This window comes from Haliotis cracherodii, unplaced genomic scaffold (genome assembly GCF_022045235.1).
Source record: "Haliotis cracherodii isolate W230 unplaced genomic scaffold, xgHalCrac1.p SCAF_15, whole genome shotgun sequence".
Taxonomy (NCBI): Eukaryota; Metazoa; Mollusca; class Gastropoda; order Lepetellida; family Haliotidae; genus Haliotis; species Haliotis cracherodii.
In genome coordinates this window covers 22,348,099-22,371,590 of record NW_027266270.1, presented here as the reverse complement: position 1 = coordinate 22,371,590, position 23,492 = coordinate 22,348,099, and the positions used below count along the sequence as shown (strand labels likewise).

General features: G+C 40.7%; 1 protein-coding gene across 1 annotated transcript in view; it reads right to left on the bottom strand.

The window, feature by feature from the left end:
- LOC139462381 (myomodulin neuropeptides 1-like) overlaps positions 1-21,978 on the bottom strand; it is a 50,348-nt gene extending 28,370 nt beyond the window's left edge. The window contains exon 1 of the mRNA XM_071244059.1: positions 21,664-21,978. Within this exon, the coding sequence (XP_071100160.1) occupies positions 21,664-21,724 (61 nt within the window). The 5' untranslated portion in view covers positions 21,725-21,978. The remainder of the gene's footprint in view (positions 1-21,663) is intronic.
- Between the last annotated feature and the right edge of the window lie 1,514 nt (positions 21,979-23,492).

Below are 23,492 nucleotides of genomic sequence, written 5' to 3'. Positions count from 1 at the left end.
TTCTCTGTTGTATTATCCATAGCCTTAGGATAAGGAATCAGATGAAATGTGTGTAAGCAAATGGAAATGTATTCTTTCCTTCTGGTAAAAGCGTTTAAACAACCCTTTGATTTGACTCGGCAAAAATCCTTTTAATCCTTTTAAAAACGTGCTTATCCACATAATACATCGACAAATTATATGAGTCTTTGAAATGGTAACGAAGTGCACTTTTTTCTTCAAAATGTTATACCATTAAGTTATCCGCCAATTCCTCTGTGTTGAATAAAGATATTTGTCTGTCTGAGTACACGCGTACGTACCTTTCATTGCAATTAAGCTGCAAGGCAAAAGGAAGTATACTTTTGAAAATTGGATTAGACCAAAAAATTACAAACGTTATCAAAACGTTACTAGGCTGTGAGATACTCATTGATGTAATACATGTAATACCGATGATACCACATCAAATACCTCACTCTTAATTATGGTTGTCTACTTTCTACTACCCGTCAGGTTAGTAAAATTATGTCACTAATACAATTTGCTATTCTATCGGTAAGTTATACTTCAAAACTAATCCGTTTGTTTCTATGAGTCTGTGAGTGAGTGAGTAAGTTTTTAATTGTATGTGTGAAGAAAGCCCGAAGTCACGCAGGTCTCAGACGTTTACTGCTTCAGTGAATCCGACGAGGACTGGTAGGGTGTTGACAAACCTGCCGCCCAAAGGCCACAAGTTCTACACAGCGAATTGCGGTGCCTTAGACAACCGATGATCAGCGCATCCTGTATCACCTAAGGTGCTCTACTCTGCACAGCGAACCATGCCTTTGAAAAAGAGGACTTAGCAAGGATGTTGGAGTCACTGTTGGAGTCATGCTTTTCTCTTCCTCAAACAAATATATTTTTGTGTAATTCTAAGGATGAAAAGTACACATGATATCAACATATGATTCAAAGTAACATACGTAACCGGCACATTTGATACTAAATGTAAAATGTAAAAACGTGAGATTTCAACTGGAGAATGGGGCGATATTAATGTCCATTTCTTGATAAACGCAAGAGTATTTGGTCATGTAAACATTTCAACGAGGTGGAGGAGGCTGTATTTGACCGCAGGTTCTTGTTCTTTTTCACCAGAATTGGCTACACCGACAATGTACAAGAGCGACCGAAAAATGTTCGCAATGACGAACATCCTTCACTTCGGAAGTAATCTATCGCCAGAACTGAATTAGCAAACAGGCGAGAAAATAAGTCAACTACATATAGGTATTTTTGTAATAATTTCTAGGGCTTACATTCCCGGAAGATATTGGCGTTTCCCTTACGATGAGTGTTATAATATCTCTTGATAATATGTTTTTAACTTTCTCGACATTTGTATTATCATTATATGACATGTTTAATTTTGGTTGATAAAATGGCGGATATTTCTGATTTTCTGATCAGTGAATAATGTGTTTTTATAGGCAGAGGTTGTTTTATTGTCGACATCTTCAAACGTGTCATTTGAAACCTCTGATTGACTAATCACAGTCGCATATTTCTCCTAGTTATGTCAGACTCTGAGGCACACCGTCAGTCCGTCACGTCATTATGACATGCAGTGGAGTAAGTAAAAGCTACTTTCCCCACCTGTAGACGTTGTTGTTTGTCACGTTTTCAGACATATTTATCATTTGCTGGATACGACTGGTACAGTTGAACTATCCATCGCGTTATGGCTGCTTATGTTGTACGTGTTCACGTATCGTTGATCATTACAGACTACCCCGAGTAACTTTAAATGGCTGCTTATGTTGGATGTGTTCACGTATCGTTGATCATTACAGACTACTCTGAGTAACTTTAAATGGTCGTTGATCATTACAGACTACTCCGAGTAACTTTGAATGTCTGCTTATGTTGTATGTGTTCACGTATCGTTGATCATAACAGACTACTCTGAGTATCTTTGAGATTTAGTTTGAAACTGTTTGTGAATAATCACATGAAGTGTAACGAAGCGCTGGGCTATGTCATGTTCAACAATTTTGGCGCTTTGGAAATATGACATTTCTTCACCAAAAGCTTCTATGTTGAATAACCGCCAGTAGCTAGGGTCTTGAGGCGGCATTATGCAAAGAGCTGTGTCTGTACATCCCAAGATGGGTTGTTTACATCGGGTTGCTGGTAGCATATAGCCCGTGTTTTAGATACTTACTTGGTGCGACAACATTTTTAATTTTATAATCTCTCACATTTCTAGAACCAATTTATTGTCCTCTGGAGACATGGTTTCACATATATATCTAGTTTCTCGTCGATGTAGAACTAAGATGAGACGTAAAGTTCTAAGTCACTCATTCAATAGACGTAAGTGGTACCAACGAACCGCCTTAACAATAACTGTTCCATGGCCTCTACATTATATAGTGGAAAGTAGTTTTGAGGGAAACAGGCCCTTGGTACAGTCAGCATAACGAGATGCCATTTCATTGTGTTCTCTGAGGTCCGCGCCACTTTAAATGTCTCGACTTGAAAAAGATGTTTGTAGTAATTTGGTTACCATGGAGAATTGCATTATGTGTGTGTACTGATTATAACTTTCACATTGGACGTGGAGCAAATATTAGCAGCAAGAAAGTGATAGTGTAAGTTTCAATCGCTTCTTTTTTTTTAACAAAATATCCTTGATTAGAATTTCCGACGCCATCAAATATTACCCCTGGCGGTGAGAGAGGCCCCGCTTGACGATTTGAGAACATTTCACGTCAATCATAACGGGGACTACATCTCGTCCTTAGTTCCGTCCTGAACAAGATTACTCCAATCAATAGATACTCTCCAACCTTGGAATGACACATCCAAATTCAGAAAAAAATGAACAAAAGAACATATCCTTGTTTCTAAAGTTCATCCTTTTAAAACTACCGGATGAATAGCTGGCCCAAAAGTCCAGTAGCTCCCGGCAAAACTTGCACGGTGGAATTATAGAAGTATTATTTCATGTGGAGTTACATGACCTTCTTGTAGCGTGGCCATCGTGTTAGGTTAACGCCATTCCGAATGACTTTGACGTTCAGGGGAAAACTATGATGTACTCACATTTTAGCGGAGTAAACTGTCGAATGATTTACGACATTAGGAAATGTATGAAATTTGTGGAAGACATAGTACTCTATCAATAAATTAATATTACGCCGTTGTTTGAAAGAAATTGCGTGGAATTTCCTTAAATCCCGAGATATGGGTCGATTAAATACACACGGACTTTACGTGATAAATTTCCATGTATAAATCCGGTGAAGGTATTACATGGAAACAAATAAATAATCTAGTTAGTGTTTTTTGAATGACGTTGTTGGCCATTGTTTGAAATAACAACATTTATTGAATATGATAGTGAAAACGTTGTTGAAATACATAACATCCCAGCAGCCTTATGACTCCGTTAGGGGGCACCGCTCGCGGTCATTCACAACAAGAGAGTCGTCCCAAGATCTGTTCCCAAGAGAGGAAACGTAAAAAAGGTTTGTCTGTTATCTCCAGAATATCAAATTTATCCAAAATATTGTTTCGTGAATCTTAACAGCAAGGAGGAAATGTGTCATCATAGCAATGGTTCATAGCCAACGTGATGTTCTAGGGTATGGCAATACGCTTCGCCCGCAGCAGCCACAGGGAATATGGACATCACCTTCAATTAAGTCTCATGCAGATCTGCAAGAGGATCCCGTGTACTCACATACGGCATTAAGTCGTGAATGTTGTAGGGGGAATGCACCTCGTACCGTTAAAAGAAGACGTTATTTGAAACCTGCTGGCTGAATGAGAGTCTTCTCATGCAATTTGTTCGCCGAGGAGAGGAATATTGGCACCATGACGATGGAGTTAAAGAATGAAAACGAAAAAAAAACCTATATCGTAGGAATATATTATTTTCTCCATCTCCCATTCTAAATGTCTCTAGATATGTACAAAAATTACATTATGGCATGGTTGAGTGAGTTGGGTTTAACGCCGCTTTGAACAATATTTCAGTAATGTCACAGCCTGTCTGGTTAATGTGGGAAGAAAGCCCGTAGTGATGATATCTTAGGCGTTATCTCTTTGGTGAAGCCCCCGAGGACGGTGTCATTATGACATGAAGTTGAAGAAATAGAATAAGAATCACTATGTCCTTTATATTTAAAGGAGATGAATGAGTGTCATTATTTAAGCTACACCACAGTCGTGTGTAAATGAGCGAGTCTGGGCAAGGCACAACAATGACTGAAAACATGAGTAACGCCATGGAGCCATGGAGCCATGGAGCCAAATATGTCCACTCGATCCCCTATTTTGTCGGTATGTATGAGGTACTTGGGAACTATTTTGATCCGGAATCTCCACAGGCAAGCGACCAGTTCAAAACACCATCCTTCTGTTGTTGAAGACTGTAGCACTTGTTGCAGTGACACACCAACGCTAATACGAGCTAGCATGACATATGTATCATCGACGAGACATTAAAATATGACTTGCTCAGGGTCAGGAGACACCCTCGGATTAGACTATATTCATTATTATGCTTGTATAAATGAAAATTGGTCTCTAGAGTGTGGATTGTGTTGTCATGATGACAGTCGTGAACAATTGGCTTGCCTTTGCATGTGTTTGTAACTGATTTCTTTTGAACATAAAGGGGTTTTGTCGCTTTTATTTGAATTTGGTGAAACAGAGATTAGGGATAAGAAAAGAATGTATGGGTCTATTGCTATCAGTTTTCAGCAAAGAAACAGCATTAATAATGGTACGTTTTCAGTGGTGATTGCGAGAATACCACTCCCATTCATTTCCTGTAGTAATACGAAGTGTAATACCAAAGGGAAGCTGGCGAAGCAATACAAGTCGATTTCAACAGCATGGCACTGAGGGTATGTGTTAGACGGGTTGTTTCTGTCTGGCTGCAGGTCGTGGTTTGTTTCTCAACACGGAAGCTCCCATCTGTAGTCTGTTATAGAGTTCAGAGCATACAAACCTCGTTGCATGGACTCTGCTTTTAGTGGACATGTCTTATGTTAATGGAGAGAATGTTATTTGACAAGGGAAGGGAAGATTAAGGTTCGGGTATGTCCTGATTGTGAGACAGTGTACCGCGACTGCGTGGAAGGTTGCTCACACTATCAAACACCGATTTGACTTGTCCCAACTGGCATACAAACACACATTCGTGTTGGGATTTATAATTGTAATATGTATACATCATTACTCATCAACACGTATACACAAAGTTGGTGAGTGTATTCAATAATCTCTACAAAAGTTCAAAACCTCCTTCATCCCCATTGAATGATTCACCTACACACGAATATTTCAAACTATTCAATGCTTAGGCAAACTATTCAATTTGTGTCAATCAATAATCGTAATTGTATTACTTCTAACCGTGATAGTTTTGTTTAGCTAACATAAAAAAATGTATAGTGCAAAAAATAATTGCTTACCTCGAGTCATACATTTTCTTCCATTAACTGACCAGACTAAGGGTAACGGCAGACGTATGACAAGTACATCGGCTCTAATTTCTAGGGATGTGTCCTTAAGTTACACAAAAAAGTGTAATTCAGTCTCACGTCTGTCAAATGTGTCTTTTAAGACGACGCAGTAAGCCTCGAACATTTAGACCAGTCTAACCCTTTCACATCGCATCTTTATCACAACATTTAAAGGCTTCAATGGGAGCATTGCAAGATGGTCCCCTCTTTGATGCCATCACTACCAAGGTGCCTACAAATGCTCGCAAATGCATTACTGCAAAAGCCGTATGTCACCGTATCTATTATCTTAATTTCCAATGCTTAAAATATCTTCCCAGTTCGGAATTAAGGAGGGATTTACAATCAAAGAGAATGGTAGCTTTGGCGTGACGGAGGTGAAAATGTCCTAATTACCATAAGTAAATCTCCATTTATTTCATGCTTCCCTTACCCTGAAGTGCAGGAACTCTTACAAGATCAGTCATACATGTGTAAAGACTCTAGTTATTGTTTTAAGGGTTGTAAAGACAGATTAGGTAATCTGAATGAATGGCAGGTTGCTACGGAAAACCGAATCAACGGAGTTTATGTCGTGGGCTGATGGTCTGTGTGTATTAAGGGCTCGCCAACGATGACCATCATCTGATAAGGCTGTGCAGTGCAAAATTAAGAAACACGTGCTTCATAAATGAATTGTCTCCGATGTGTGCCGTCGCTGAACAGGAGATTGAGCACTTACAGATTAAATCAGAATCTTTGATGTTGAACAAACAGCGGACTCTCTGCCGCTACGAGTGTACTGTAACCATCCTGATTTCAATCATTACATTTGATTGTGGATTCTTCTCTGTAGCATTAAACACGGGAGCTCTTACTGTGTCAATGAATGGTGGTTTTGTGTCAGCAATTTTATTCCTATTTGTTTGGAAAACGAGTCTTGATGTCACATTGATAGCATGCTATCTAACTGTAATCGGGGCGTATCGCACGTTTTTATTTAGTACATGTGTTGTGGAATTCGCTGGTTGGCGGGTGGGATGCGCTGGTTGTTTAGTGTGATGCACTGGTGGTGTACAATGGTTGACTGGAAAATTATAGTTATCGTGGTTGCAGCAAGCTACTATTGTTCACGAACGCTTGTTTGTTTATGGTGGGGGAGTGGAGTGGGATGTGGGAGAGGTTCGAAGAAAGAAAAGAACGTGACTGTCTAATCTCAGGGGATCTGTTGTGACCCGTGAGAATTCCCGGGTAAGAATTATAAGAGGCGACTAAATGGATCGAGTGGTCAGGCTTTGTGAATTGGTTGATGCATGTCATCATATCCCAGTCACGTCACGCTCATGGTCTCAACTACTTGTTTGTCTGATCCAGACTGGAGTATTTACAGACTGCCACCATACAGCCGGAATATTACTGAGTGTGGCGTTAACAACACATAAAACAAAACTGAACCTGTTGTGTCGAGTTTCATTATATAAAAAATGGTTAGTGAAAATGACATCAGCACATTGAATATTAGTACTGATATAAATGTGACGCACATATGCTGGGATAAAACATGGACTGCGTGATCAGAGAGAACTAGCCGCCTTTTCGTCAATGAACGGTATTCTCCCTGATCGAATTATGTACTAAAATGTGACAAAATATTCGAAGCTGTTCCCTATTTTACCTCGCACCATATGTTCCAGTATTTGTTCAGGAAAACGCTTGACTTGACTGTGACTATGCATGTGTTTCCGCGAACACCTGATACTGGTTCATAAAAATTTGCTTATGATATAGTCGAAATCAAGATTTCTCATTATGGAAATGGTTTTGTCCCTTTTATTTACCAAGGTAGGTTATGCGAGTAGTAGTAGTAGTAGTAGTAGTAGTAGTAGTAGTAGTAGGTACAACTGACAGCAGTAAATCGTCTAACGCTACTTGATAACAGATGCCTTTTAAGTTTCGAAACCCAGGGTTCAACGACTAAATGTTTTAGTGAGTGAGTATGGTTTTACGCCGCTTTTAGCAATATTCTAGCAAAATCACGGCGGGGGACACCAGAAATTGGCTTCACACATTGTACCCATGTCGGGAATCGAACCCAGGTCTTCGGCGTGACGAGCGAACGCTTTGACCACTACGCTACCCGACCGCCCCCTAAATGTTTTAGGGTTATAGTAATCGTTGCCACTCCAGTCTCCCCTCTAAGAAGATGTATGCCAAGGTATTTCATTATCGGTTTGATTTCAGTATCTCTGACTCTATAAGCGTCTATAAGGCAATGGAAGCAGTAGTGTATTACGCCGCCTTGAGCAATATTCAAACGTTATCATTGCTTCTCATACTGTGGAGAAGGGGGATTCGAACCGAACTTCGGCATGACGAGCGAACGTTTTAACCACTGGACGCTCAAAGTACTAAAGTAAGATAATAAAGATGACTAAAATAATAATAGTTATAATTTTGCTGGAGAATTGATTAGTGGGTTGTTTGTATTACTCTGTGACACTTGTATGACAACTTTGGAATTCGCCGTCACGTTTGTGATATCCGATCTGATTACAAATAATTACCATATTAAGCAGCATTAAGTGATGGGAGAGTTGTTTGCACGACTGGTGAGGATGCATATTCTGGTGATGTGCACGTAACCTTAAACTGACTTCCCGGCTTCACCCGCGAACAATTTATTTTGTTTTTGTAAATAAATGAAAATAGAAACGTAAAAAGGAAACAAACGTTTGACTGATAATTTCCATGCCAATATTTCAAAGTGTGACGTAACATTAAAGAATGACCTTTCCAGTGATGTCAGAATGAGTTCTTGTCATACTCGTCCTCTGGTCGTCATATGAAAAACCACTAAACCCTTTCCATAATCATAAGCAATCTCTGCACAAAGCAGAGTCAACTGTACGATTCCGACTATATCATAAGCCCATTAAAACGTGATGATACCAGGTGTCAGCGTATCCTGGCACCCGTCACAACACATGCAAAGGCAAGTCAAGAGTTCACCTGAACAAACACGGGGGCACATGGTAAAGGCAGAAAAATTGAATTGCATCTGAAATCATGTTGATCACTGACGCGTCAAATTAATAATATTAGAATTATATTACATATGATTACCATATATGTATTTGAAAACGTAAAAGGGCCTCAAATGATTTAAGCGTGGTCAAGTGGAAAAACTATTTCCCCCTATTTATTGGAACTTTTTTTTAAAGACAACCACCCCCACTCCGAATATCAAATGTCCCGTTACTTAGGGTAGATGGGTGTATGCAACACGTGCATACAATTGCTAGACATTTATTTCCAACAAGTATTTTGAACACATTCCAATCGACGCAACATCACATGTAGAAACTATTAAAAACATGTCAATCAGCAGGGAGAGACAGACACAGATACGCTGTCGTGCGTGCCCACGTGGTTGATGAATTCGTCGCCTCTTTAAATCAACATAAACTCAACACACTCTAATCCTTTAACACTGACAAATGTGCCGTGGTGCGTACTGAGGCCAGGCTCATAGTCCTCTATCTTCCTAAAAACACAGCTGATAATTCTCAAATGAAGTCTCACTAGTGTCTCGCGAGCAGGAACGAGATGTTATGACAACCTTGACTGAAGGGAATGACAGTCTGATAATTAAGAACAGATTGGCTCTGTGTTGCAAAGGTCTTCTGAGCCACTGCGCAACGACAAAAGTTTGATTTATATTGCTATTCGCGTACAAGAACTGTAATTGAAATCAACTCCAGTGTTCGATACTTAACTTGTACGAAAAAACGATTAAAACGCATAGTTACCTGTTACGCTAAAGGGCGGTCGGGTAGCCTAGTGGTTAAAGCGTTCGCTCGTCACGCCGAAGACCCGGGTTCGAATCCCGACATGGGTACAATGTGTGAAGCCCATTTCTGGTGTCCCCCGCCGTGATATTGCTGGAATATTGCTAAAAGCGGCGTTAAACCAAACTCACTCACTCACTCACTGTTACGCTAAATGTTGTAAACAAATAGCTCTTCTTATTTCTTATCAGCATTAATCAACTTGAATCGTTTTGTTCAGAGTGTATTCTCTCTATGACAATAAACAAACGTATATTCTCTGATAGGCATTTATACGTTTTAAGAAAATGAACACATGACACTTTCATGGATAACACCCTATTTATTGTTTGTAACAACGTTTCAGGGCTTATTCTTACCCTTCATCGGGTGATTTATTCGTTCACTAGAAGTCACCTTGAAACGTTGTTATAAACAACAAAGAAGTAGATTCTGAAAGTGTCATATCTTCAAACAAACTCGAGGTTTCGTTCACATGTCCAATTTAGACCCGAAAAACTAGCATCACATATATATGTATGCTATAAAGTGGACCTGTGAAGCAAGGTTTGGTGCCTCAGAGTCAGTTTAAATTAGTCATCTGTGTGATGTTTTTTTGCAACACTTGTAATATGCTGCCGGGAAAAGAAAGTACAATGTATAAATTAAAAATTGGACTTAACCAAAACATGACAAACGTTATCAAAACGTTACTAGGCTGAAAACAGTCGCCGAAACACTGCATGCTTAAGGTGCAAAACACAACTATCATACCCGTATCAAATACATCACCATCGAATAACCATTTCTTGTTTCAAATTGTTTCATTTTAGCCTCCTTTTGTCAGGCAGTTGAATTAACTGTTGTTCAGTTGTAGATAATACAATAACATTAACAAACAGTTTGTAGTTGTTGAATCAAATTTGCTGTGACTGTAAATTTGAAATGCTTATTTGAAGAAATAGACACCCCATTGGTAGCACCGGTTCACGTGTTGACTCGCATGGGGGGGGGGGGGGGGGGGGGGGTAGCCTAGTGGTTAAAACGTTCGCTCGTCGCGCCGAAGACCCGGGTTTGATTCCCCACATGGGTACAATGTGTAAAGCCAATTACTGGTGTCCCCTGCTGTGATATTTCTAAAAGCGGCGTAAAACTAACTCACACGCTATGAATGGACGCTCTAACTATAGTAACAACTGATGTAAGGAAAGCACTTTTCCAATTACGACCAATGCATATATTACTTGTAAATTCAGCAGCAGTTCGTATACAGTGACATACAAATACCATTGGTTAGGTTGCAGTGGCTAATGGACATAAGGGTATTGTTTCGACTCTCGCGAACAAAGGTCCTCAAATTACCTTGTCACTGTAATTCCCTTTATGAATAACGATACTCATAAAGTCGTGTAGGTACCCGAACGTTAAAATAACGCCATTGATCCCGCGTTATGCTAGTAAATCACAAATATTGAATTGTTCTTCTTCCAGATTGATTTGTCAACAAAGTGTATGGACATTGTCCCGCGAACTAACGCACAATCACGTACAATCTCGCCTTGTATCTTGTTAAGCGTTTAGGGGCTACGTGGGGTTTGCCATGGTGGATTAATTTAGAAACACGATAGCTCAGACTGTGTTTTATCACAACTGTGTTGTCAGAGATGGACCAATCGTTGACAATCGTTAAAAATTAGGTGTGTATTTTTTGTAACCCGTAATTTGTTTCACCTCATTGAGAAACAGAACAGTGAATAGAATCAATTTCAAGTTATTACAGGATGCCAACGCTAACAGACACTGATTTGATTTTGTCTTTAAGTCAATACCACTTTTCTTCTCAATACCACGATTGATTAAAAAAAAGTTGTGTATGGTAAGTTTTTATGATTATGATGTATATAATATAAAACGTCAACGCCAGAAAATAACCAGTCTCGATTATCCAACGGTACAATTTCAATATGGGTGTAAAAGGCAAAATAGCGGTGAAAATTATATGGATGGATCACTAAAAATTATTTATGACATCAGGTGTTTGCGAAAAGGTACATTATTATGTGGAGGAATACCAGAAATGGGCTTCACACATTGTACCCAGGTTGAGGATCGAACATGAAGCTTCTGCGCCATGAGCGAACGCTTTAACCACTGGACTATCTCACCGCCCTTTTTAATGTAGAGAGTCAACGTGATGCAGATCGGACTCGTTTACCTGTAGCACGAGTATGACGCTCACAGACAAAGGGTCATGCTCGGGACGGTACCTGGATTCGAACCCAGGACTCACGGGCCAAACTAAGAGACAAAACACTGTGCCCCTAAAAAGTTACGGCTAGATGTCCAGACTGATAACGATTTGTAATCACCAATCCTCTTGTCGAGATGAATGAATGAGTGAGTAAATACGGTTTTACGCCGCTTTTAGCAATATTCCCGCAATATCACGGCTGGGAACACCAGCAATAGGCTTCACACATTGTACCCATGGGGGAATCGAACCCGCATCGTTCACCTGACGAGCGAACGCTTTACCCCACCACCGCGTCGAGATGAAGATGGTGTACAAACGTCCAAATAAAAGTATAGGATTTTGTAAAAACGCCTTAAGTTCTGGATCGGTGTGCAAGCTGTGAACTGGCGCAGCACCGAGCTACCTCAGCGTTGCGTTAACTGTAACTGAATGAACGCGTCAGTCATATCAGGGTTAGATACTACAACATCAGTAGCATGGAGACAAGGGGCATGTTTCAACTGTAGCCAGCGAGTCTCATTGATTCTATCAGCGCTTGTAGCATCTTTAACAAAGCCCGAACTCTAGACATGGAACATTTCATCTTCATCTTGTCAGCACCATACCCGTGCTCGTGGGTTTCACCTTGGTGATAAATGTCTGATACCTGCATCACTTCGGGCTTTCCTCCCACATTAAGCTGACAAGCCGCGATATAACTGGAATACTTTTAAAAACGGCGTTAACCCCAACTCACTCACTCACTCACTCATCCTCATCTGCAAATACAACTAATATAATGTTATATTCTATCATATTTAAGGTTATTCCCCTTCTGAAGATTGAAAAAAGATAAGTTGTTAAATGACATTTTCTTCCTGGCGAAGTCTGGAAATATAAGTTTGTCATGTCAAAGTATGGAGTTCATCTTCATTCCTACAAACCTGAATTATGGCACCGACAGCGTTTATTAAACATTTCGTAAACGTCTTTGGCTTTTGAACTTTCCCATGTGATCCAGTTAGTTTCTTGGGGTCACTTAAAGGCAATATATATAAGTCCGGGGGATTGATTCCATCTTCAGACTTTGGTTAGTTCCAATAGGAAATCAGAAATTGGTATTAACCTTTAACATGCGATCGCTTAAACAAACAGCTCCGCAAAGAAATAGAATTAATTCGTCAGGGTGGACAGAGTTTTAGGATAAACTATCAGCCAGAATGGCTGACCGTGTAGTTCCCGGCTGTGAGATATAGGAATCCGAGCGGAAGAGGGAAAAGCCAGGGAGGAAGTGGTTTTCATTCTGCTATCTCCTTGGCGTCAATCGGTATCGATAAGCTATATATCTATGTCTGACGTCTTGGCTGGTGATGCGATTTTGCGCTGACATTAAAGGGTCTTTCCAGAATACAAGCCAATGGAAGTTGATATGTTCTTTAATCAGTGTTCTTACGACAACATTAAGGTATTAGTTTCTGAGTTAAAAAGATCTAGGTAAATTGGCAGTTCTTGCAAATTTCATTTAAATTCATTCAGAACCGTCTTTGCCTGCCAGCTTACATTGAAGAATGCGTATCAAGGTAACCGCTAGCAAGTTCCTTAATTATTGCGAGTTGACGTCGCAGTTGCACCATGGCATTAAATAAGGGTCTAGACCGAGACTGGCACGGACAAGAGTCATGCGAGCATAGTCTCTCTTCAAGGTTTTTACATTCCCGCAAATCACTAATTGTACTGGGAATGGCTGTGTTGTTCCACGTTGTCATGGATATCAGTCACACCTGTCAAGTATTGCCTCACTCACATGATTCAGACGATCCAGCAGTAAGAGCTCACAAAGGAAGGAATGAGTGAGTGGGTTCAGCGGCCCTCAACAGTATTCCAGTTATACCATGTCATGTCAGCTTAATGTGGTAGGAAAGCCTGAACTGATGCAGGTCTTACACGTTTATCACTTCGGTGAAACCCACAAGCACGGATATGGTGCTGCAAACCTAGAAACGTGATGAACCGGGATTCGAACCCACGATTATAGGTTTCTGGCCTGCCCAAGGGACGCAACTCTTAACAGTGACTCGCGGTACTTTAGACGACTTGGCTACCGTGCCGCCCATAAAGGAATGAAACTGCACGAGTAATTGCTTGTAGATATTTGGGCTTCTGGGTGTAAATACAGTACGAAAGAAGGATCTCTTACTTTAATATCCACGATAGTCTTCTTCACGAGGAGGGAGCATGGGTGGCCCAGTCATCTAAGGCGCCGCGATTCGCTGTGCAGAGTTGCATCCCTTGGCAATCCCGGTTCGCACCGATTTCTAGGTTTGTCAGCACCATACCCGTGCTCGTGGGTTTCACCTTGGTGATAAACGTCTGAGACCTGCATCACTTCGGGCTTTCCTCCCACATTAAGCTGACACGCCGCGATATAACTGGAATACTGTTAAAAGCGGCGTAAACCCAACTCACTCACTCACTCTTCACGAGGAACAAAGCCCCAGTGTACCAGTTTTCTCGTAATTGAGGCACAGGAAAATCCCCATAAAGATAAACCGCTGTCAATTTCTAGATATACATTTAATACCAATCTTCTCGCCATGCCTCATTTCAAGAAAACACTTAAATGCATAAAATACTTCCAGACCGTCTGGAAGCTAACACTCACCCGCATATGTCGTTATATTTGACATAAAAGTCAGAAGATATAACAGTTTTCTTATCACACTAATCGGTATGCTGCATGTAGACTCAATTCAATTCACATTTATATGTATTCGATATGATGATAAATACACTTAGTGTACTCCATCCAGCCTCTGTATACGAACCTATCCGAGTTGTGGAACTGGGAATATTGCTTACAGCCATGCTATGGTATGTGTATAGACACATACCGTGTTCCGTATTTCTGTAATGGAATATCGATAATTGGGGATCTAAGTTGCGTTGGTGCCTTTCCTTGAAAGATTATTTGTGCACATAAGGGTGCTTCTCTATCTGCCCTCGTTCCAATACCACTCTTGCACTATGAATTATGTCATCAGTCAATATGCGGTTCTTTCTTATAATATTACGTTAGTAAGCAAAAGGCTTTTAGCTTGATCAATAGATATATCCATGATGAAAGTCAGCAGCGTATAGTTATATGAAGCATGCATTACTATTTTCCTTAGGATGACTTGGAATGATAAACGCTAAAAACAAAAATCATGTAACTGTATTAATTCTTCGTTGAACTTTCCTGAGTGGGAGACGAACGTTTTGTATAACCTCTATTGTTATAATACTCTACATTTGCCATTCAAACACGCGCAGTCTGCGTTAAGGGAGATATAATTCGCAGGGATAAATGGTATTCTTGCGTGGGTCTTTCTATTATCTATCTTGTCCAATTCTTAGGGAAAGGTTCCATTTGTTTTGTAAATCTTACGTGTGTTTGAAGGTAAATTATTTTTGTGTAATAAGAGCCACATTATTCAATCTTCTCGTGGACTTTTTTCCAGACTGTATTTGTAACTGTACTACCAGCCATTCTACGCCATCATACACCCCACCTTCCCACATAAACCACCTTCCCACATAACCCACCGTCCTACATAACCCCACCGTCCTACACACCCCACCGTCCTACAAAACACCACCGTCCTACACACCCCACCGTACCACACACCCCACCGTCCTACATAACCCCACCGTCTTACACACCTCACCGTCCTACATAACCCCACCGTCATACACACCCAACCGTCCTACACGCCCCACCGTCCTACATAACACCACCGTCCTACACACCTCACCGTCCTACATAACCTCACCGTCCTACATAACCCCACCGCCCTACACACGTGCACCCACCGTCCTACAAATCACCGTCCTACACCCCCCACCGTCCTACACACCCCACCGTCCTACACAACCCACCGCCCTACACACCCCACCGTCCTACACACCTCACCGTACTTCATAGCCCCACCGCCCCACACACCCAACCGTCCTACACAACCCCACCGTCCCACACACCCCACCGTCCTACACACCCCACCGTCCTACACCCCCCGCCGTCCTACATGACCCCAACCATCGTCCCACATAACCCCACCTATCGTCCCACAATAGCCAACTGCCCTTCACCACCTCACCGTCCTACATAATCACACCGTCCTACACACCACCGTCCTACATAACCTCACCGTCTCACATAACCCCACCCAACGTCCCAAAATACCCAACTGTCCTTCACCACCTCACCGTCCTACACACCTCACCGTCCTATCCACCGGCGTCCTACACACCTCACCGTCCTACACTACACACCGTCCTACACCCCCCCACCGTCCTACATAACCAGACCGTCCTACATAACCCCACCGTCCTACATCCCCCACCGTCCTACACCACCCCACCGTCCTACATAACCCCACCGTCCTACACACCCCCCCCCACCGTCCTACATAACCCCACCGTCCTACACCACCCCATCGACCTACATAACCCTACCGTCCTACACCCCCCCCCCCACCGTCCTACATAACCCCACCGTCCTACATAACCCCACCGTCCTACATAACCCCACCGTCCTACACACCCCACCGTCCTACACCACCCCGGCGCTTCCCAGTGTGAAACCAGTCTATTCCTATTTGAGACAGCAATGTGGAAAATCAAAAACAGTCTAGGTTGGGTAGACACATTCGTTCCGTACGTTGCAAGCTATGCAAAACACAGGCCTTTTAAAACCTAACTTCTACATTTTTCGCAGATTTATCGTGTAATTCAAGCAAAGCTAACAGTCCATTTCCCTTTTAACAGCCTCTACTAAAGACCCTCAGAGTCGACTCCGCTTACAATCCCAATCATGGCAAAGAACAAGATTTACATTTACTAATACTTCATGGATATATTTTCTCATTGGGAAACAATTAATCAATTAGAAGTGTAATCATAATGACTGTTTTCGTCCGGAGGGAGTCTTCTGGATCATCAATGACCTAGAACTGTGCATCATTTGTGTCTCAAATGGGCTCAAAGAGGGTGTTTTATCTGCTCATCAATATCTCTTACGTTCTGGCATTCTTCAGATCCCCTGTGTATAGTTGCTCGGGTTTAAGTGACAACGGTATCTACCTACATTGGAGAGACTGGTCGTACAGCTTAAATCATTGTGACACGATATTCAAGTATGCGAGATCATATCGATATATTTAAAGAAGCTAAATATGTTTTTAATCTGTATTGAAACTTTTTTCGTTGAAACGAGAATGTCAACCATATGCTTGAATATAACACTTTAATATACTTCACAAATATAGATATTTTGAGTTGAAACCAATAATCTTTTCTTGTCGATGACATGTGAGCTATTCGCCGAACTTGTCACACATGAATAATGACAAATCAAAAGCAGGCATACTTTCCACGACAATCCGTTTCGATAGTTTATCAAATTCAGTGCCACGTTGATGATGGAATCAGTCTAAATAAGCCTTTAATCTTGCTGTATCAATTCAAGAAATGTTACCAGAATTTCAAAGTGTTTAAACCTTTGTATGACACGTAACATGTACTACAGTCGATATTTAAAGCAAGTGAGTGAGTGAAAAATTAACATCACACCGGCACTATTTCAACCATATGGTGTCAATCGATATTTAAAAGAAGGCAAGCAATGACATTTTGCGCAAAAACGTAGAACCCTCAAAGGATCTTTTCAATGGTTAACTGAAATATTTCACCACGGCGACTGTACCAGTGACGTTGGAGACGTTGGAGACGAACGTGCGTCTGTGACCGTGTATGTAGGCACTGCCCCTTTTTATTAGTTTGCTTTCTACACAACCGATTAATTTTCTCAAAGACCCGTAATCACCTCTCTGATAAACCGAGTTTGTATTTCAACCAAACCTATTTTTATGATTTACAGTTGTCGCTCGAATCAAAAGGATTACTGTCATTAAATGAACACAAAACATTCCCACTAATTCACCGAAGACTTTCATCAAACAAGTTTGGTATTTGACATAGTGTAGTGATCCTTTTATACCATAACATCACAAGCATCTTCATCTTTCAACTCCTCATCATTATCAATCAACCCCAAGAGTCGCATTTAACCGTAGTAATGAAATAAGGTAACGTTGAATGCCACGATTTCCCGGAATACTTCTGTCACGGACGTCCATCAGTAAAACCAGAATGATGGATTCAGCATATATACGTTGATGGAGGTTTGCGCCGGCTTCATCTTTCCATATGATGTAGTTTGTCATGGGATGTGCGTGTTTGCCGCAATACTCAGTGCTGTTTGCTTAGCTTCATCAATACGTGTGTACACACCACAGCTGTGGTATTAGGGTTCTAACATGTTCATATGTGTCAATCGTTATCAAATCAAACTTATAGTATTCTCCGTATGTACGATTTGATTGTTAAATAGTGTTCCGGTTAGATCCAATTTATAATTATAAAATGCCAGCGTCAGGGAATAGCCAGGTGCGAGGATCCAACGAAACAAGGGCGTTAAAGGGAAAATAGCGGTGAAAATTATAAGAATGGATCACTGAAATTTATTGACGACATGAGGTGTTCGCAAAAAAGGTAAGCGTGTTCTGTCCTAGTACCCGTCACTCACACAATATACAATGTTGCCTGACATGTGGCATACACGTTATTCTTTGATTGACTGTTCCAACATATATTCATCGTGACCGAAAAAAGGTTTGTATCTGCGTTTCTGCTTAATCCTGGCTGGTCATCAATTGACGTATGTCATTTTGTGTAGATGTCCACACACACAAACACGCCTATGCTACATTTACTTAATGCAAACAGACACCAACTAAACCATAGCTTGTACCAAGTGGTAAACGTGATTGGGGGTTTTACGTTGTTACACGGAAATAACATTGTCGTTTCTCGGTTGATTAGAATAGAGGACAGATGTATATTTTGGTATGGGCAATATGTTTACGACTCAAGGTTGACAGATTGGCGTTACACTGTTACAACAGAGGTGTTACAAAATCAAGGTGAATAGCTGAACGATTTGTATCATGCTGTTTTCACCAATATGTTAAAGACTCAAGGTGAATAGCGGAACGATTTGTATCATGCTGTTTTAACCAATGTGTTAAAGATTCAATGTGAATAGACGATAGATTTGTATTGTCATGTTATAAAGAAGGCGTAACGTAAAGGTTTGTTCGTGGTTGTTGATGTCTTGCCGTTTGTACCACTCACTTTAATAACAACACGCTACAATGGATACATTCCGTCGTGTACCTAACCAGACATTTACGACTTCAGGCCCGCCAGAATAAGGATGCCTAGAGCAACAGCGCGAATAGCAATGACACAAAATGCCAAGATCAAGATGTCTAGAGCGACAAGCCCAATGTTACAGTATTGTACTGATGCTTAGCGATGATCCGGTGGTTACAGCCCTTGGTCCACGCTCTCTGTACCGGTTTCTAGTCTCCAGCATAAGTGAAAAGCAACACTTGCCAACTTGCATTGTAAACCAAGTTCATACTTCTATGTCGTCTGTAAAAGTTGTCAGGCTACCAAGAGCGTTTATTACTTTAGTATAGGTTGTGAAAAGCAACACTTGCCAACTTGCATTGTAAACCAAGTTCATACTTCTATGTCGTCTGTAAAAGTTGTCAGGCTACCAAGAGCGTTTATTACTTTAGTATAGGTTGTGAAAAGCAACACTTGCCAACTTGCATTGTAAATCAAGTTCATACTTCTATGTCGTCTGTAAAAGTTGTCAGGCTACCAAGAGCGTTTATTACTTTAGTATAGGTTGTGAAAAGCAACACTTGCCAACTTGCATTGTAAACCAAGTTCATACTTCTATGTCGTCTGTAAAAGTTGTCAGGCTACCAAGAGCGTTTATTACTTTAGTATAGGTTGTGAAAAGCAACACTTGCCAACTTGCATTGTAAACCAAGTTCATACTTCTATGTCGTCTGTAAAAGCTGTCAGGCTACCAAGAGCGTTTATTACTTTAGTATAGGTTGTGAAAAGCAACACTTGCCAACTTGCATTGTAAACCAAGTTCATACTTCTATGTCGTCTGTAAAAGTTGTCAGGCTACCAAGAGCGTTTATTACTTTAGTATAGGTTGTGAAAAGCAACACTTGCCAACTTGCGTTGTAAATCAAGTTCATACTTCTATGTCGTCTGTGAAAGTTGTCAGGCTACCAAGAGCGTTTATTACTTTAGTATAGGTTGTGAAAAGCAACACTTGCCAACTTGCATTGTAAATCAAGTTCATACTTCTATGTCGTCTGTAAAAGTTGTCAGGCTACCAAGAACGTTTATTACTTTAGTATAGGTTGTGAAAAGCAACACTTGCCAACTTGCATTGTAAATCAAGTTCATACTTCTATGTCGTCTGTAAAAGTTGTCAGGCTACCAAGAGCGTTTATTACTTTAGTATAGGTTGTGAAAAGCAACACTTGCCAACTTGCATTGTAAATCAAGTTCATACTTCTATGTCGTCTGTAAAAGTTGTCAGGCTACCAAGAGCGTTTATTACTTTAGTATAGGTTGTGAAAAGCAACACTTGCCAACTTGCATTGTAAATCAAGTTCATACTTCTATGTCGTCTGTAAAAGTTGTCAGGCTACCAAGAGCGTTTATTACTTTAGGAAGGTTTGTAGAAAAGGCAGAACAAACGTATTCAAACGGTTATGTGATTAAATATGTTTGAAATTAATCAATGGATCATCAGTGTGTACAAGTAATCGTGTTTGAGTCTGTGATTGATTAAAGGGTAGACGCAAAATTTATGTTTCACACATTGTATCGTGTGGGGATTAAACTGAGTTACTGCGAGATATCGAACGCCTTAACCACGAGGCTACTGTACCTTCCTGTATGCCATGGGACACTACTTCTAAAGGGAAACTTAGACAATGTGCACCGTTACTCGTGGATGATACACCATGAGAAGGGTTAGAGATGAAAGATTACACGGATCTGAATACTTATGTCATTTTAGCCCTTATCAATTACACGTATATGAGGATGATTTACAAAGAAATTGCCATTACATCAACGTGATGTGATTTTTTGAAAAAAATATTAATATACACATTCTCATATATCGATGAACACAAGAGTGTATATCAAATATACATGACAGTGCCAATATGTTTCTACACAGCTGAGTCAGAATAAGGTTTCAAGGAAATGTCTCGCATGCCATGTCATCCGAAAGCTTAGTGAGACGAGCGTTCATTCATGTTTCTAGCTATGGATGGCGCCTCTTCTACGACCACCTGGTCTAATCACTGCACATGTCTTGAAAGCAAGCGATCCATATTTAATGGAACTTCGCGGCAGATAGATATACAACTGGCAGTCATGCTAGACGTTAAAAATGCATTACACGTAATGCAGTTCCATGCTTCCATGTCATTAGACGGTGAAACATGCTAGGCTTTCCCTGTTTAATTAGTGAACTTTACAGAGATGCATTAGTCTCCATGGTGTAGTGGTTACTTGTGCTCATATTCCAAGTGATCGAACATCGTAAATGGAACATATGATAAATAAAATCCTTTCATAATCATAAGAAATGTCTGTTAATACCGTCTTTGCTTCACCATTGATTTGTTATCGCTACTTGACAGAACGAACGTAGTGTTTTAATGGTTTTACTAAGGTGCAAATTATGACGAAAATGTTTGAAAGAATGCTGGTACTGACTTCAATTGAGAAACTGCCTTTCGTTTAGGAAATCGATTGTAAGTTATCATGAGCGCTGAACGATTTAAAGGCGCTTCAGTCTAACCAATGCAAATATTGAGCAAATTAGCAGTAAAAAAGTTGGCACAACACAAGACTGAGTATCATTGCATTTCTTGTCAGTAATCTTGTGTGGAATCTATAAAAGTTGCACATGATTTAGATTTAAACGAATTAAGTAAATCCTTCTGGCATATCTACCAAAATTAATTAAACCTGAAGAATATATCGGATATATCAAGGAATAGGCTCTTTGTTATATAATAAATAAAGTATATAATAAATAATGGCATAAGGGAATACTCTGTGGAATTTTAGAATAAATATTTTTCAAATATCAAGTGAGAAGGAGACTGAGAAAACGGCTTACCTTGTTTGCATATAACGAGTAAGAGAACGGTAACAGCTTTGGCAAAGAGAGCAGCGTTCATGTTGAGGGTAGAGAGTAAGTTCCGGTGGTGAGATGTGTCTCCTTGCTTGTCTCCGCTCTCTCTGCGACGCGGCTCGGTTGTGGGTGCTTTTTAATCTTCACTTCACTTCTGGTTTCAGAAAAAAGTTGGCGTTCTTTTGAATATTAAAAATAGTTTTAATTTCCCCCTTCTGTCAAGTCCAAGTTATCCCCGAAGTCTCGGACAGGCTGGAATGTATATTGACAAAATGGAAGGGAAGTTTCAAGTGAGTGGTCGTTCCCCACGCTACCATACAACTTAGCCAAATCCCTTAATGGATTCAGAGGCTGGCTCCTCCCCTCCCAGTAACGCTGTGTTTGTGGGGGTTGCGTGGGGCTGTGGGGAGGGTCTTCGCCTTCGTCCGTGTATTTACATACCATCAGCGCCCGATGGACCGCTTAACATTATGGAACTGCAGCCTCATATCGGGTTAGGCGATCGAATTCCTTAAATTGACTGCATCAATATAATATTGACAGAAATGAGGGATCGGACGATATGCCATGTTTCTACAACAATCAAACAACGGCAGTAAGATAACGGGATTTGTCCGAATGCCGCTGCTTGTATGGAATAGCGTAAAGGTTACCCTGCGTTCAAGCAAATCCAAGATTTGAGGAAATCAGAAAGATTTAGATCCATTTGCAGCTTCCATATCTGCGAGGCCTCATTGATAACATACAGTGTATGAATTGTAGGACCCCAGACTTTCGTGTTCAATGAGGGTGCGCATGTTGTAGACTCTTCAGAGTAAATACACTCTCTGTCTGGACGAAGAACCGTCCCATAACCCTGAACATACAGCTATATTTCACACGCTGTTATAGTCATTTCTGTTGTATATACACTCCAGGGAAGTGCAGTGTTAGGCTTGACGCATACAAAGTTTAACATCTTTCCGCGAACACCTGGTGTCATTACTATTTGATAGTGATTCATAAACACATGCCCATGATATAGTAGACTTTTCAGAGTAAATACACTCCCTGTCTGGACGAAGAACCGTCCCATAACCCTGAAAATACAGCTATATTTCACACACTGTTATAGTCATTTCTGTTGTATATACACTCCAGGGAAGTGCAGTGTTATGGCTTGACGCATACAAAGGTGGGCTGTGTTTAACATCTTTTCGCGAACACCTGGTGTCATTACTATTTGATAGTGATTCATAAACACATGCTCATGATATAGTCGGAATCGTACAATCCTCTGCCTTATGCAGAGATTTCTATTCGATATGGAAAGGGATCTGTCGCTTTAGTTAAGTCCTACACGTACGTGTTAAGATCTATAACAGGTGATGGTTGTACCCTAGCAGTGAAAATACACAAAACAGCTTTCTGTGTTTCAACAGTGAGCGTACATTGGTTGTCTTAACAACCTTACAGTGGAACTATATCACTGACAATACCGTTCATTTGGAAACAATTTACACTCCCAAAACACTCAAGGCTCGCTAGGCTGACTAGATGATAAGGGCCTGTGTGGTAATTTCTTTGTGGATATAAAAGTAGTATGGATGGTAGTAGCAGTGGTAGTACAAGTAGTAGAAGCTGTTGATAGAGATGGAAGGAGGGATACTGTAGACGCTGTTTCTATTTGGGGTAGTAATGGCAGTATTGGAAGCAGTAGTAGCTATGGTGCTGGTCGTCTTAGGAGTATTGGTTTTGATAGTAGTCGCGGTGGTGATAGTGGTATCAAGTGATACTACTACTACAACTACTAATAGAAGTAGTAGTACTACGAA